At 35.2% G+C, this 18,294-nt stretch overlaps 1 protein-coding gene across 1 annotated transcript in view; it reads left to right on the top strand.

The window, feature by feature from the left end:
• Positions 1 to 18,294, top strand: part of Alpha-catr (alpha-catenin related) — a 48,045-nt gene that overhangs the window by 20,923 nt on the left and 8,828 nt on the right. Inside the window, exons 3-4 of the mRNA XM_076378472.1 lie at positions 11,080 to 11,357; positions 12,884 to 13,126. Of these exons, the coding sequence (XP_076234587.1) occupies positions 11,080 to 11,357; positions 12,884 to 13,126 (521 nt within the window). The remainder of the gene's footprint in view (positions 1 to 11,079; positions 11,358 to 12,883; positions 13,127 to 18,294) is intronic.

Genomic DNA, 18,294 nt, shown 5'->3' on the forward strand with positions numbered 1-18,294 from the left:
TTTCCAACAGTATCCCAAATTGGATACGTAACAACATGACTATACTCGACAAATTCAACGACAAATTATTGCAAAGTAATTCCTCGTTACTCAATATTAACTTTTGAACTTTTTTTCATCAGTACAGCAAGGCAATATCTAATTTTCGAATTCGTTTGTATAGATAAACGCTATGAATGTGTGATTTTGGGGTTGATTTTCATCCCTTAAACATGAATATCAGCAATTGAAAAAAAATATGTGTTCAATAATTTTCAATGCACTATTCGTACAAGTTTTATCAAAATCGAAAGGTACCAAAGTGATGTTCCTTGTTAGTTCATATTTCGAAGATATTCAAATAAATAAGTTTTCCCCTCAACCTGACTATCTGTTTTCACCTCTTCAATTTGGGTGTGAGTAACTAAAAAATACATGCCAAATACATTTCTCAATGTGCCACATTATGTCCAATTTTAACAAAATCCAAAGGTGTTAAGTGGATGAAGATTTCTTGTAAATTCCTAAACAAGTAGTATCATCCCTTATAAAACAGACCTTACAGATGAAGTGACTTAGGTGTATCTTTCAGAATAGTCTTTGCATTTCAATTCACTCCACGCTGATTTTACACTATTGAACTGAATCTATACCATGAATTTCTACTTTCATCTCTTTCCCCTCGCTCCTTGCACTTATCTCTTCGATCGCTTGCAATTACTTTGCAATCGTTTCTGGTTTTCCTTTGACTGCACAGCTTTGTTCTTGGAACAAGCGTAGACATACGGTGAAGCAGCTCAACCTCCGATTGTGGTTTTTGTCGTATTGCCGTGAAACAGAGCCGTTCCAGCTGTTCCGTGGTCTTGGGCCGCTTAACTGGCAAAGACGGCCCAGGAAAAGTGGAAGGCAAGTAAAGCTAGCAACGCAGCCGGGAAAATGGCGGAATGCCAAGCGATACACCGTCGTTGAAATGGTGCGCGCAAGTTTTGGAATGGAGCTATCCTATAATTCGTTCTTGCCCGTCTTGTTAAACGCTGGAGGGCTCGTCTCTGGCTTTGAACTCGTTTAACAGTTGCTTCCAATATCGCTCTTTGAGTTCAAAGATCGTCGAAAGACGATCGGAACTACATTTCGTTTATCATCATGCATATTGCTGTTGCTGTCAGACGTACTAATGCTTCTTATGCTGAAGTATTCTGGAACAAAATCTGTGATTTTATACAATTTAGAAAAACTTACAAATTAGGCAAGTGCATTAGGTGAAAGTTTAATGTTCTTATCTAAAATTTAAAATTGTGACAGGAAAAATGCATTTGGAAGAAAAAAGATCGAAAATGTGGATAAAAAATTATTGGTATGGTGCTTTGGTTTCAAAAAAATTGAGTTTGAAATGTGATTGGATAGGAGTACTATTCGTGTCCCATGAGAAGTCCCCGGGAACGCATTAAAGGCAATGCTTTTCAGGGGACTTCTCATGGGACATGAATAATACAAATGGAACAGTTCTATTTCACAGTAGATGAAGTCAGTAGCCAGACATCAGCATTTTCTTTACTTCGATGCACATACTATACTCAGCGGGAATTCATTGTCAATTTCTATTGCAAACAAATCGAGAAATAACGAAATTTTTATGTACATATTTTACTAATTTTTTCATGCTGAAGTATCATTGTTTCACTTACGTTATCAATTTTAAAATACCCTGTATAATTACCTACTTAGGAGATAAACTTAAATCCTAAAACAGAACAGTTACTGTACCATCTTGATATTCTATTCTTCTTCTCTGTTCTTATCCTTCCTTCACTGAAAAACTTTGCGTAAGTCTTCCCAAACAAAATGAATAATTCAGATCCATGGAATTCTGTAGCGGACAGGATACAGAGTATTCAAAATTCTATGAAACATGATGCTTGAAGAATGTATGCAACGATGAGTTACATGAAAGCTAACAAGTTCATCCTCGAATAGAGGTAAATTTTGAATTATCTCGAGTAGCTGTGAATCGCCAAAGGGATTATTGTAAAAGGCAGAAAAGGAGGTCTAGGACAAGCGGTATCTACAAGGACCATAAAAGTCATCTTAACCTATGTCAACATTCATTTTAGAGCTAGTTGATCGAAGGGATAAGAGCTGAAGACAAAGAGAAAGGTATTATCAAGTCCATTAAACGGTAAATCAGTTTAAGTTGAACTCAGATGCAGAAGCTAAGAAAATCGACACGGTATCTTGTATCGTTTGATCTTCTCGCCTTTGTCGTTTTCCCTCTTCGTTCAACTATCGCCCAACCCCTTTGACTTTTGACCTCGTACCATATTCCCTCGGTGCCACTTGTTCCTTGATAGTATCTACTGACTTCTCGCTATCTCTAGATTTGCATCGTAATGGACGGTTTTATTTAACAAAGGCACTGTACTTTGACACCTTAGGGGCATTTGTAATGCGCTAGAGTTTCTAATTTTGATTAAGTTTATCTGAAAAGGAGAAAGATAAACTTCTTACTCGTCTGGACTACATATTTCTTGATTATTATAATTTATTTTTTTCTTGTGAAATAATAACTACTTATTAAATTATGTAACACGAATGGATATGATAAACTTTTGCTCCTTATCACAATCACTATTTTATTTCAAATATCATTTTCTTCTTAACTATTTAGTACTACATATTCAGAACATGTTATATGAAAATTAAATGAGTTAAATAAAATTTTTAAAAAATGAGTATATACTTCAGTAAATATTTTCTGATATTCAATACTTTGAAGCATTTTCCTCAGACATTCAGAATTCAATATATTTCTGTGTGAAAGTTGTACAAACATTTCCAGCTCCATTGAAGCTGTAAATCGTATTTAGTGAATAGTAGTAGAATGTATTTGATTTAAAGTCCAAATCGAGCAGCGAAAGGTCGAAATAACAATTCAAATTCCAATTTGGATTGGATCAAGAGGCCCATCAGGAAACGTGATATGTACATATTCAAAAGATCCACTGTTGGTTTTCTCGCGAGAGAAAACGGCTGCCGTGTCGTCGTCCACTAATAACTGCATCGATCAACGGCGAACAGTAACTTCTTCCACAGTCTGTGTACCCCTTACGATAGACGGCACTCTGCTATTTTTATCCCAACTACCTTTTAAGATCGGGTCAAGTCAACGTGCAAAACATTTATTAACCCTCGAGCATTTTTCAGCGAAGAACCAGGCCGGGTGCATTGTTTTTGGCAGACATCGAATCACTTACCACTTACCAAAATTTTCCGCTCCACTTCCGCCTTCGCATATTTATCTTACGTTAAATAATTATATCAATTTCCAATTTAAACTGTGATTAAAATGGCACTCGAGTTTCGTATAGTATTTTCAGCGTCAGAACTTGTTAATGAATGGAACTTGTTTCTCAAAATGTCGAAACCTCTTGAAACCTAAAAAGTTTCGAGTTTCGAGTTTCGAAAATTCCAAACTTTGCACTCTTTTTAAGATTCAAAATCCTCTATCGATTCTAAGGTAGTTCGAAAAAGACTTTGAATATTAATTTCATTAAATAAGAATCTAGATTAAATATTTTTATAGATTCGTGTTCACACCGGAACTGCAAGTTTTCTATTGTACTTTAAAAACTACTTGCCAAACGAGGCTATAAAATTCAGCCACAAAAGTGTGACGTTTTGTCTGTTTCTCTTTTTCAACTTTTTATCACATGCTTCAATTTCAGGCTACAAAATGTTTTAACCCATTTCGTGACAATGACCCTCAATAAAATTGCACTATAATAGCGATCAGATTAAATATCACCTTTGAACAAAGATTACATAAACGTTCCTTGATTAAATAAACAAATTGAAATATCTACAAGCTCTTTAACTTATTTCTTAACTGTACTGAGATACAGGATATTATAATCATGATCGATGCTATTAATTTTAAATCATAAATCAGTGTCATACACTTGGCAAGTGCCCCAAACTTCTGACCAGCAATATACATAGATACAGAAAGTCGCAAGTTACGTAGCGTTATAGAGAGATGATTCCTTTGCATCTTCTCAATAATTCCTTTTGTCTACTAAACTCTTAGATGCTGGCCATTTGTCTTCCCTGAGTTAACAGCTGCTCCATTGTCATAACAAAGGATCAATGGTACGAAACTACCAATCGGTGAACTGGGTTATACGCAATGCGCCTGTATTGCGGTGCCACGTCGTCTGTAATCCCTGGTTCTCCGAATTTACATGAGAGGCTCCAGGACGATTGCATCTCCTCTGATCTTGCGTCAATATTCGTGGCAATGGTGTATATACTATAATACAGTGCAGGAGCCTTCGATGAATAACTCTTTGGTAATAAAGACGAATAGCGGAAAAGTAATTTTTTATGTCGTTCCCTCGGCTCGTCGCCGACACTCGAAAGAAGTAATCACTGATGAAGATCGCTCTCGATCGTCGCTGCTCGACGTACTTTCCCCTCGATTCGCGGTAATTGTTCGCAGAAGAGCCGCTCCCGTGGATTTCCGTTCTTCACGTTTAATCTTGCGAATTGCGATCGCCGCATCACGGCGAAATATAAACACCGATATCGGGAAAAGTGGCTCGCTTTAAGATAAACACGGATGTGTTCGTCTCTTCTCGAGTGTTGTGTGGGAGTAGGTATGTTTATTGACCCGTCGACGGCGAGGGCTTGCCAACGATTTCACTTGTGCGCTAATTCTCGGGGATTTTGCTCGTGTAATTGACACAGCGAAGTTAATTAAAGTTTTTCTAATAGAATACGTGGTTTCAAATTTCATTCAATATTTTTCACGTGGAATTTCCTAATTTCACTTCCTCATGTAGGTATAATTACTACATCGTCATAATTTGTGAGTTTTCTTTGCTTTTTCTTGGAAGAATACAGAAAATGCTTCGAAAGACATTCATTTTGTCAAGAGAAAAATATGTAGACTGTAAAACTAAAAAAGTAGTTAACATTAGTCTACATAAGCTTCTATGTAATACAATTATTGAACTCATAATAATATTGTTACTATATTATTAGTTTCTCGTTGTGCCTTAACAAGTATTGTTGAATATGACTGTATATAAACTTTGTTCATCTGCATAATTTCCATAACATAGTATGCAAATTTTGTTATATTCTTTTTACGACATTAAAAATAGAGAATATGTGATGAATTATCATGAAACTACAGTTTCGTGGGAAAAGCAAGCCTAGTATTTCTTATCATTAAACCGAAGAAAGCCATTCGCCCAGGGGTTAATTGAGTACAGGTGCACTCAGCTGGTATGCACTTTGCGTAACGGATTTCACTGCAGACAGAATAGCTTGTTTACTACGAAGATTATGAATGGACTCTTAAGATATAATAGTGAATTTTATTTCTTGAATATATTCAGTTGAATTTAGGCGTATGATAGTGCAGAGTTTTGCATTTCTAATACAAATTTCTAACACAAGAATTACTTCATAGACTCTTTACTACTGCACCTTGTCAAACTACTTGTTTTCACATCTGTGTTATGCTGTTTTTAAATATACCCAGAGTATACGTTTAAATTTCATCAATTCTAAAGTATCCCTCCAACTATTTATACTTTTTAAATTGGTTAAAAGAAGGAAGAAAACAAAAGTCTATCTTAAAGAAAACACTTAAAGGAGAGCCAGAGATTGGAACGCAGTAAGCTGTCGAAGCACAAAGATTCTTATCCAGCAGAAAACTTTCGCTTTCGTTCAACGATACTTGTTTATTCGTCAGTCACGATCGAAAAACAGATTTAGGTATCGAATCAGGACAAAAGTAATGCACTCCGTGCGATTGTTAAATTGGGTCAAGGGGGATTGTATGGCGTACTTGATACCCAATCTGCATAAAGCATCGTAAGGTTTCGCTATCAAGGCAGCTGAACTGATTACGTTACGCAGAGTCATCCCTTCTAGGTTACTATCGAAACGCTGAGCGAAGAACATCGAATCCGTTCCATTTGAGTATTTCCAAAATTTCGTCCAGCAACGCTTCTCAAAATGCTGCGCCAAATATCGTACGTACTATAAGAAACGCCTCAGTTATACCACTGTCTTTAGCTAAAATACGCCACGATTTAACTCTCAGCTGGTGAGCTGTCAATTTTATAATGGAAGTAGTATAGGAGAGTGACTGTATCTCTACGATCATAAAAAGTAATTCAAGGTACATAAGTTACACAACTTTTCAATTTCTTATTGCTTGTTATATCTTATAAATATTGCTGTTAATTCAGCTGTTGCTTAGTGAGTACGTGTATTGGAGGAGTGTGCATAAGTTTAGTAGTAAATAGGTAGAGTTATAACCTCGACGTACCAGCTTAGAGTTACGTCTGTAGTCTCATTCGAAAGTTTTGAAAATTTTGTTTGTACTACATATACATAAGGAGAAAAATTTTTAAATTAACTTACCACTGTAACGTGTCATAGCTGTAACCAAAATATGCTTTAATATCAAACTTCTGAATCAGATAGATACCCTTTAGCCTTAATTCAAACTTCTAAAAGCACGAACTTGAAACCCTTACAGAGTACCTTCGTGGCCATGAAACGCTGGTGAATTTATTACTCGAACGCGGGAAATGAAAGGAGCTGCCGGAAGAGAAACAAGATGATTTAGCTGAACCCATTGACGTATCTTCCTTTCTACTTCATTTGCTTCTTGCTCGCCATGGAACAGTCAAATACAAAAACGCTATCTGCTAACGCTTCGCTAAACTTCCTCGATGTTATTAATCGAAAGGATCTCCCTTTTTGACCTGCAATCGATGAATCAGTGGATCGTGCTTCAATCGCGATAATAATCTCTTCTGTCCTTCCGAAAGTACTTACTCAAACTTTTACCCGATAATTCTGTAGGCTTTTCATGTCCTCGTAGAATCTTCATCATGATCGTCGAGTTTGTTGAAATTCAAAAAAGCGTATCGAATCTTTTTGCGTCCAAGCGATTTATTATACTCTCTGCGGTTGCGCTGTAAAAACTGTTAAGAGTTAGGGTGTGTCTGAAAGTTGCTGCTTCTCTGAATCGAAGTTTGCATCTGAGATCAGAATCTGGAGATTTATGATGCCCTCGTGTCACAGAGATAGGAGTTTGCGATTTATTTATCGCCAAAGTTGAGGACGCCACTAACAAATTCGGGTTCACAGCGCCGTGCACGGAATGGATGGCAGTAAAGTGCCAGTTTGTTCAAAGAAAAATGCGTTCGTAACATTAGATATTTGAATTGAAGAAAACTGCAATTAATTATAATCGTAATATTTTAAAAAACGTAAGAGTACTACAAATTTTTGGATAAACTAGCAATATTTATTAACCTTATTTATAAAGAAATATTAGTTAAAACAGTGTCCTCTCAAAAGTAAATTCTATAGGTACATATAATATTTCTAATGGCAACTTTTCATTCTTAAGATAAAATTACGATTTTAAAAATAGAGTAAAAATAGTATAGATATTAATTTCATAGTAAAACATAGGGAATACAATATATACTATTATAAAAAACACTATTGTATTTTCTAAAATGTTACAAATTTACAAGGTTTATGAAAGGGATAATTTGAATTTAATATTGATTAGTAAAGGTTGCTACGGATAGTAAGGAAAGTGAAGGAAACAACAGGTTGTGAACAAATGATACAATTAACTGCTATTTAAGGGGAATAAACGACAGTAACTCTCGTTAACTGGTATAAAGTTTCGTAATTACGATAATAATTAGAAAAACCGAGAAGTTTGCAACCTACGTACAACCGTGATAAAAAATAATATAAAAAGGTAAACAATTTAACGGTCATAAACTTTCGATTAGTTATTTTATTGGAAAGTAGGAAGACCCAACGTGAAAGTATGCAACAGGAAAAAGAATATCTCGATGGTAATTTAACGGGAGGAATTTCATACCTCGCTGAAAAAGTTAGCTGCACGCTGTATCTTAATAAAAAAATGATTATAGAACGAAACTCTATCGAGGCGTCGGATAATTAAAGTTACTAAAACGTCTTGAACTTAGTTAATAATTTTTAAAATTAATTCAATTTGCTAATTTGCGAATTTATTGTGAATATTCTTATGAAATTATATATGAAGCATAATTTATTATTTCGTAAAATTCTTATTCATAATTTTTTAAATGTTAAAATCAAATCAATTTTAAATATATATTATTCAATTTTTTAAATTTCTTAAATCTTTTGTTAAATCATTTTGAACAAATATACAAGTGTTTTAATACCTTTTAATTTTAAATAAAAAGCAATTTACTAGGAAAATATTTTATAACTAGTTTATTCATCATAACGTTTTTTTTCAATATTCTTAATATCTCATAAGCTATCACAAGATATTTAAAATATATTTGCAAAATTATTTAAAACAGTAACACCAATTATTTCGTATTCTCCTCTTTTAAATTGTGATTCTACGGTTTGGTAAAAGTCACGTGCTCTTTTCTTCCCACAATCAATTCAGAAATTTTATCATAATACTATGCATCGTGTCGATAAAGAGAACTACACAAAAAATCATAGTGTACGAAACAAGCAAATACGAGTAATTTGCTGTAGGTTGTTTAGGAGACATCTTTTTTGCAAGAAACCATCGAGGAACTGTCTAAGAGACAAATGGACGAAGAAAATATCCCAGACGAGATAAAACGTTCTAGTGAATTGAGCGGTCTTATAAACGACACGAACTTGACGTAGCATTATGGCGAAACACCTGATCCCACTTTGCATATTGTATGTTTCATAGTAGATACTTTGAATGTTTCGAAATACGTTAAAATATAGATATCAAATACATATACATAACTTAAAATTTATACATAATTTAAAATTTAAATGTGATTCGCTGAAATCATTACATATATGTATAATATATGTGTTAGGATCTTGGGATATTAAAATGTTAGGATCCAGTCAGAAATGAATTCGAACTCCAGAGATCTATTTTTGAACTATACATATTTTGGATTTAATTATTATTTACTGTAGATAGACAAGAAAACGGAGCTCCAAGAGACTGATTAGTAGACTGCGGATACTTATTCAAATTTGTACTTTCATAAACATAATTAGAGAAATAGAACCTCAGTAAAGACTTCTTTTACCCTCCGAATATTATAAAGTAGATTTAAACAAAATATTTGCATAGTATAGGGATTCTATATATTTTAGCACGTTGATAGTGCCATTACATGCTCGTGAGGAACTTTGCTCTTCGTACTCAATGACGGTGATCCTATCGAAAACAACATCGCAGCATGTACAGCGGTGCTGTTGGCTGCATACAGGGTATTTGACGATAGATATCAGAAATTTTAGGAGGCCATTCTGCTTGTCAAATTAAGATAAAATTCCAGAACGACGAAATTGCGATTAGTGCGTCATTTCAGAGTTATTGATTGGTGCAGAAATGTCTAAAGTTCCCATGAAATGTGTATGTCCAAAGACTTATTTTACTGTCAGTATGCATTAATTAGATCAGACAGCGAAGCTAGTAAAATAAGTCCCAAGTCAGACACATTCTACGCGTATTTTAAACTTTTTCTCAACACTTAATAACTCTGCAACGAAGATCTAAACACAATTTCGTTATTGGTGATTTTCATCTTATTTTGACACGTATAATCACCTCTCAAAATTGATGACAAAGTCTTCGAACACACTGTACATACGTGGTTTTCCTCATTTCCATTTAGTGGACTCGTCGACTGCCTTCGGCAGAATTTGGACAAGGCTGGGCCAATAGGAGATGCCCTGGTGACTGATTGGCTCTTCACCTTGCAACCGCACTAACATAAATTAGTATGTATATCAGGGACACATCGATATAATGGAAAGACATAATTTGACAAGCAAGACGCAACAATTTGGTGCAATTCGACAGGCGATACACGTTATCTGTTATTTATAAAGTTTGTAACAAACTTAAAATTTGCTAATTCGGGATGAATTAGTACTATCGTGCAATACTTCTACGCCAACTTGGTATTCGATATTAAAAATCATTTTGGAAATACATATATACATGTGTATAGAAACAGTACATTATCAAAATATTAAATTTTCGAAAAACATTTCTGACGAATATTGAGTTTCCAATAACGTTGTGCAAACATTTCCTGTTCCTAATATTGCTAAAAAATTCAATTTAAAAATGTACGTCTGTCTCTATAAACACTGCAGTATCACTCTACTTTATCGTCAAAGTATTAAAACATTAGAATAAATTCTGTATATAGTGTATTCCTGATTCTGTATATTCTTATAGAAGACATTTTTTTAGAAAAATGCAGCATAAAAGCGCGTCAAGTAATTTAAACGACATTGTGGAAATTTTATAGCAATAGGTCGTTTGTCTTCTTTTCCAATTATAAAAAACATTTCGGACGTTATATTAAAGAATACTAAAGAATACTAAAGAAATTTACAATTCTTGCGTCATCACTTTACACTCTCGAAAACGAGGAAATCAAGAGCATTCGATATATTTTTCGTCACGCGTTCAAAGCGTTTTATAAGATGATAAATATTCATCGGGAGAGATGAAAGGAAATTTGATTCTCGGGGCACCACGATATTGGAGATGAGCTGTTGCATATACCACCAAACGGCTGAAATCCTAATATATTCGTGTGCTACAGATTGATTTACATATTACATTGTGCATGTAATATCAAGGACACGTTTGATATGATATACCTCGAGGATTTGTATTTGATATACCTACCTGTTTTGGAAATTCATCTAAAATTAGAGATCTTAACCGTGGTACACTTGTAAGCAAGTTGATAACTCTATATTTTATGTAGTTCGCAATTTGCAAACATAATTTCAGACTCAAACAGTAAAATCCTGAGAAAAACTTAATTTTGAAAAGAATAGACTTGAGTTAATCTGGTTCCGTGGTACAGAATTATCTAGTCACTTTATAACAAATTTCTAGTCTCCTGAGATAAGATATGACATGAGAAATGACATTATTCATGGGTTGACCTAATAATAAAGTGCAATGAAATGGAGTAAATGAACGCAGAATAAAATTTCATTAATGATTAAACGATCGTGTTCCAGGCTCGGCGATCGAGAAGTTATGCGAATGTGCGATGGAGGACAGCCTAGCTGACCGAGGGTCCGTCGTCAGGGCTGCCAGATGCCTTCTCGGCTCTGTGACGAGAGTCCTCCTGTTGGCTGACATCGTCGTCGTCAAGCAACTTCTCCTTGCAAAGGACAAGGTGGCACGTAGCCTAGGTCGCCTCGAAAGTGTCTCGAACTTCACCGAATTTGTGAAAGCATTCAGCCAATTCGGGGCAGAGATGGTAGAGCTGGCACATCTAACGGGCGATCGCCAGGTTAGCAGCTGTTAAAGCTATCTTTTATTTCTTACTAAAAATAATCTGTACCCCTAATTTCCAGTTTTCAAGGAAGAAGAAGTACTTTGTAATTCCTGTAATATTCTTTCGATCTAATTTATGTTTACTTCCCTTATCATAATATCTGGGAATTTTAGTGTCCCCCTTTAGAGGGCAACTTCCTACTTATACTACAAGAACTAAATTGCATAAACAGGGATATCAACTTCGAATTACTCCGAACGGAGTTGTTTCGGGGTTATCTTATCTGAAGTACTTACTTTAGACATCTATATTCTACGGTAATGCCTTTTGTTTCTAGGAGATTACATTAGACTCTCGATTGCTCCCATAGAAGCTGGTTTAATTTCGAGATAGTCAAAGTGCAATAAATTGAAATTAATTACAACTAACCGGATGAACTACCATCCTTTCATTTACTAATAGTGTTTTGGTAAAATGAATTATCCCCTCACTGCTGTGAGTCTCTTAGCAGTAAGCAGAAGCTTTAACTCAGTTTCAGTATATCGTAGTTGTGTTATCGTAGAAGCTATCGTTAAAATTCATTTACGAAATTGAATGAATGGACCTGTTGCAAATATCAATTTTCTTTCATGTTGATTTTCTCGAAAACTATTTGCTTTGATTTGTGCCAGCATTAAACGAGGATACAAATGTTTTCGTTTGTAATACCTTGAGTAAGTGACATCGCGAACTACCATGTACTGTCACGTTCGATCGAATACGATGTTATAATTAAACGTATTGTGTAGCCACATAAATTCTTATTTACTTTATACGTCGTGCTTCTGACACTTCTGTAATCAGTATTTCGAACATATCTTTTATAAAAACCTTCCTCCATTTTACACGGTTTTAACGTTGCTATGAAACAGCCGACGGGGCAATCTAAATGGAAACAATCGATACCTGGTGCCATTAAATTGGGAACGGATGCGATTAAGACGAACAATGAAGTCCCTATTTAAAACGACGCGTTCGAAATGGAGCTTGAAATGCTCCGTAAAGAAACAACGTCCCCTATTACTTGATTCATTAGCACTAAGCTAGTTTGTAGGGCTCAGTAGCTTGACTTACTGTTCCCACGTGCGACCTTTTATTTTCTTTAACCGTCAAGGGAAAAACAAATAGAACTCTTTGTGTGAAAATCTAGTTTCAGTTAGATTAAAAGCTTTCTGAGTCTTCTTTCTTTCTTGACCTTTCCTTGATTACGGAACGTGACCTCGAATGATAACTTTTGATAATCCGAGCGTTCCCTTTTAAGGGAATCTCTCCCTTATATTTTCCTCGCTGAAATTTAAACCCCAAATTTCAAGTTTCTAATAGAAAAGAAAAGAAAAATAAAAAGTTTCTTAATTTACAAAGTGAAGTCCTCTTCGATCTCACAATTAGTTCGCATAAGACATGTTCTAAGATAACATTTCTCGAAATGCTGCACTGTCAAAATGAAAACGGACTTTCGGCAGAGGGTAGAAGTAAATGGGAAAAATATTTCTAAATTTCAGAATGATCTGAAAGATGAAAGACGAAGGGCGCAAATGGCTGCGGCTCGCCAAGTCTTGGAGAGGAGTACCATGATGTTGCTTACGTCCAGTAAAACCTGCTTGAGGCATCCTGAGTGTCCATCAGCCAGGGAGAACAGGGACACCGTGTTCTGTCAGATGAGAAGAGCCATGGATCTGATACATTACGTCGTTAAAGATGGTGTGCTGGATTGTAGCGAATCACAGTCGTACTCTAACTCTCAGGTAATTAATTTCATCCAACATTTGATCCCTAGATGGTGGATCGTTCGATAGAAGCCGTCACAGAGCCGTCAACCATGCAAATACCACCCATTCCATTCCAGTTCAGCGAGGTATCGCAAGAATCCCCTGACTTCAACCCTTAACTGAGACGATGCGAGTCACGGTATTTACAGTGACTGAATTTTTAATATTTGAAATGAAAGATATTCACAGAGATTAATCAAGTGGAAAGTTATGCATTTTCTGGGTGCTAGAATTCTCATTTATTATTTTTTATGATAGAGTCGTAGTGGCATTGCCGTATTATTATTATTATATCGACACTGTGCAGTGTATAGTTAAAAATTCTCTTTCTAAGTCTTTTCAATGAAAAACTAGTCCAAAGTGAACAGATTGATATATCCTATGTTGAAGATATATTTGTCATATCGCTAGAATTTTTTATTAGTGCCTTTTATAATCGTATAAATTAATATTCTTCAGAATCATGTGAAAATGAACTCTGAAAGGAGTGAGAAACATACACTGTTAGTCACTCAATCTGTGAGAATGGGGTACTGCTTCAAAAATTGAATCAGATGTAATGTATCTGTTGGATGCAAGTTTATGCAAATACTGCAGACTAAGGAGTACATACGAAATTTTAAACCCATGAAAAATTGCGTTCTCATGGAATTTGGGTTACCGCTGTCGTCACTGTATGTTACCCAGAAACAAGAGCATGCATTGATATAGATATCATGCGAGAGTATAGAAACATTTACAGCAGGATACATGGGACGAAAGCTTGGAAAGAATCCAGAGAGCTTTCGTTTGTTAAATCGTGATTCACTAGTAGCCCAGAACGCACGATTTCGTCGACCTTGAATAGTACTAGCTACCTTACAGGAAGTAATAACACTTGAGAAATCGAGGTGATCTCTTTATCCTCGCCAAAATCGTAAAGAATGACCGTGATCTCGATAGTGGCTTTTGCAAACGATTGAGAAATAAGAGAAAGAGAAGTCACAAAGTAGGAAACCTAGATTCTGTTTATAACTTCATAAATGATTTAAAATATTCTCATCTTATACATTAAAATAGAGATAACTATATTCTGTATATTATGTTCTGCAAAATTTTATTGTATAAATCACTGATCATTTAGTTAATACTATTCACACCAAAAATAAAACACACGTAAACAAAGTCACGTGCACCTACATGTGGCGTCCACGACAGAGACGTACAGTCTGCCAAAAATCATTGTGTGGTAATAATATAAAATTTGTGGCACGATTGCATCACTGGTGCAATCGCTCAGATTGATAAACAAAATCGATTATTAGTTCTGACTGTACAAATTTGATGAGATTGAAGATATGTAAATTTATATGTATAAGATGTAAATCTGATTGTGATTTAGTTAAATATCAATGAGACCATATTTAGGTATACGATACGAAAATTTTCATTGTCAGAAGTAGCATACCACCAAGGACACATTCAATGATTAAAATAGTTTTTGTTTAGATGAATAGGTTAAGGTTGTGTTATTAACTAGATATTAAATTATTAACTATGGCAAAAATGTCTATAGTTAGTATAAAATGCGTCTGACTTGGGACTTATTCTACTACTGACACACTTTAGTTTCGGTTAGGTGTAGCGAAGTCAGTAGAACAAGTCATAAGTCAGACACATTTTACGCGCATTTGAGACATTTTTTCAATAATTAATAACTCGACAAATTATTTTGGTACGTAGAATCGCAGCTTAAAATATCTGGTTCTTGTCATCGAACATCCTGTATAGACCCAGACAATGTAAAAGTAAGGGTTTCTGTACTGAGAGTTTACCTCGACAAACGAAATTGTGTATTTCAATATTGCGGGCTCCCAACATTAATGTCGAAATTGAATACAATGGTCAATGGTGGTATGATATGCAACAAGTAAATACCTACCTTTATTAACATGTTACATTAATTCCCACTATACTTTAGAAACAAACGAAAATGAAAACCAAGAACACAGTAATAAAAACAAAATTATATTTAACAAAATACAGGAACCTAGAAAAAATACATTACAAACAATCACATTTATGAAAAAATATATCTATTTGGAAAGTCACTTGATTAATTAGTCAAATAATTTGGATGATAAATTATGTTGTCGAATGATGCTATCGAATTTCCACATTTTCTTTTCAACTTTATCTTCAACGTGTTGCACACAATTTCTCCATTTCTCTGCACTTATTGAGCCCACAGCTTCTATAAATAAAATTCTGATGTCGTTAAACGTGAAACTTTTATTACGCGCAGCCACGTAATTTTTAATTTGCACCCAGATTAATTCGATGGGATTTAATTCACAATGATACGGCGGCAGGCGAACTACAATTTTATTATGGCTTCGTGCCATTTCATCTATGACATAAGCATTAAATTTACTCTTATGTATGTTTACTATTGCAAGCAATTCAGGTTTAGACAAACTTTCATGAAACTGAATATTCTTCGACACGAGCCAGTCCTTAATTTCTTTCTTGTTAGTAGTAGTAACTGGTGTTTTTTCAAGTTTCCTACTATGATAAGGGGCATTATCCATAACAATCACAGAATTTTCCTCAAGCTTCGGCAACACGTTTAAGAACCAATTTTCGAACGACTTAGAGTTCATTTCTTTATGGTAGTCACCAGCTTGTTTTGAAACAAACATCCACATTGCTTCTGGAACGAAACCATCTTTGCTACCAATATGGCAGACTATAAACCTCCTTCCTCTACTGGAGAAATGTTTCAGGTCCCTAGACAAACCGGATAAAATAGTTTGCCTAATCGAGTTAACACTCTCGTCCTTCCAAATGCATGGTCCTGTAGGTCCAGCGTTCATCCAGGTCTCATCCAAATAATATATCTTCCGCCCATCCTTCCTCAGGGATTTTATTCTCTCCAAATACTCTCTTCTCCATACTATAATCTCCTCTCTAAGTGCCTTCAGTAGCATCTCCAACTTCCCCATTATCACGTATTCCTTTTCTCAAAATTCACAATATCCCCTCCTTAATTCACCATAACTTAAAATTACACAGAGCGAAAATCACTTCACCCGCATGTACTGTAACTCACAGCCTCAGTAAGACCAAAGTGAACTGTCATGACAATGAGCCGACCTTAGAAACCTGTCCTTCGCTATAAACTCCTCAAAGAGTCTATATGAATTTCATTCTATTTTTGAGCCCATATCGAGATGACACTGTATCTTCAGTCGACTTAGACCAATCCACGATCGTAACCATTGTCAAAGCCTTCCATTAACAAGGGAAACGTAAATTCTCACCGTCACTAGTCTCCTCGCGATTGACAATTTTCTCGTGGAACTTTCCCGATGCATTATGACGCGGCTTCGATGTGCATTCGAATGTTGAAAACATTCCAAAATGCACTCAACGTCCGAGCCAAAATGCCGAAACCCGTTGACACCGAGGCACGCTTTTAAGCAGCCGACTGGAACGTATTCGACGTTTAAGGGACATATGCGGTACGGAATGGACCGCGGGCGTATCGACAGCCACCGTAAATTGATATCGCTCCGCGGGCTAAAGCGGACGCATAGCGCGCGACACTGAAATGGATGTCATAAACGTTGCTGGGCATTCTTCGGCACGTGCCAAATTGCAGCGTCGCGATTTCGGTGCATTAATGCACCGGCGTTATTTAGATTTCTTGCCAGCAAGGAATCGGGAGGCTGGCCAAGTGCACTCGCGAAAGAACAATGAGCCAGATAACGGGGAATTTATTCGGTTTAAATGACGATAAACCCCCCTGTGCTTTCTGTTATGCGGCGGCCTGGCAACTGAATTAGATGTGACATGTATTGTACAATAATAGAAATGCGACGGATTCCGAGTGTAGGGGTGAAAGGAAGTCCACGAAGAGGGTTGATGTGGATGTACAGACTTTGTTTTTAGGTTTCTTTTTTTCTTGGAGCGCAATCGAGGTTTGGCTAGTGAAGTAGTGTTGTGAGATTGAATCGTTAAGATTTTTGCGTTCGATGTTGCGTATACCTACGCGAATATACGTAAACAGTGAATATTTGCTTTGGTGAGCCGATTGATCTTCTGATAGTAACAGTATCAATTATGAGACCGATGATTTGAAATCGTGAAATTATATGTAAAACTTATCTAAGCTTCTATTATTAAGATTTTATGAAACCATTTTTCTCATATGTCTTATACTGTAATGAGAATTTTATTTTCTATTTTTCTACCCCCTAAAAGTATAATGTTTTACTCAGCAAAAATTTAATCCTAGAACATTATAATTCAGCTCTACGTATATTAAATTCAGATTAATCTTAAAAGACACTATGATGCCCGTTAATTAAATGAATAAAATAATAAATGTTGTTCAATATTTTTAACATAAACGTTCATAAAATACATGACTTTCACCCGATATTTATTTTAACGCAACAGCATTCCAATTTTGTCTTCGATAAATAATTTTTTATTGTTTGGAGTAATCATCAGATTGTGTACATTGTTATCATTATTTAATAACTCATTGCCTTCCATATCCCCGATATAAGGTAGATAGATCAGCTGATAATATGTGTACTGACCAAAGGGTAGAATATATTTAGATGCAGTATGTTATCCAAGTTCCGTGTGATGTGTTTGATACTAGAATCATGTTTACTATGTAAACATAGTAATATTGTATAGCGTATATCACGCGATATTGCACTACACGCGTGAGTTCCCTTTAAAAGCAGTGATACAGTCAATTTACGCGAAAAACAAGGAAACATATTTCTACTGGAAATTGATTTTACGAAAATAGATTGGAAATAAAAATATCAGGCGGCTAGAGTTTTCAGTTTTGCACCTGAAGACATTGTTCCACCATTATCTATGATAATTACTTCCTCAGCACAAGTGACCCTCTTTGAATTTGATTAAAATTGATTGATATTAAATATTTATAAAATTAATATGATGTTAACTGGAATGTAGAAACAAGATATAACATATACTACTAACTCTCATTATAAAGTCCTTCATATTTAAATGAGAGCAATAATAAAAATATATCACGTAGAGTTTATCAGATTCTATGTCAATAATTAAGGTCTAAGTAGTTCATAAAATAGAGGAAGTATTTTAATGATCGTCTA

This window comes from Calliopsis andreniformis, chromosome 5 (genome assembly GCF_051401765.1).
Source record: "Calliopsis andreniformis isolate RMS-2024a chromosome 5, iyCalAndr_principal, whole genome shotgun sequence".
NCBI classification, from domain to species: Eukaryota; Metazoa; Arthropoda; class Insecta; order Hymenoptera; family Andrenidae; genus Calliopsis; species Calliopsis andreniformis.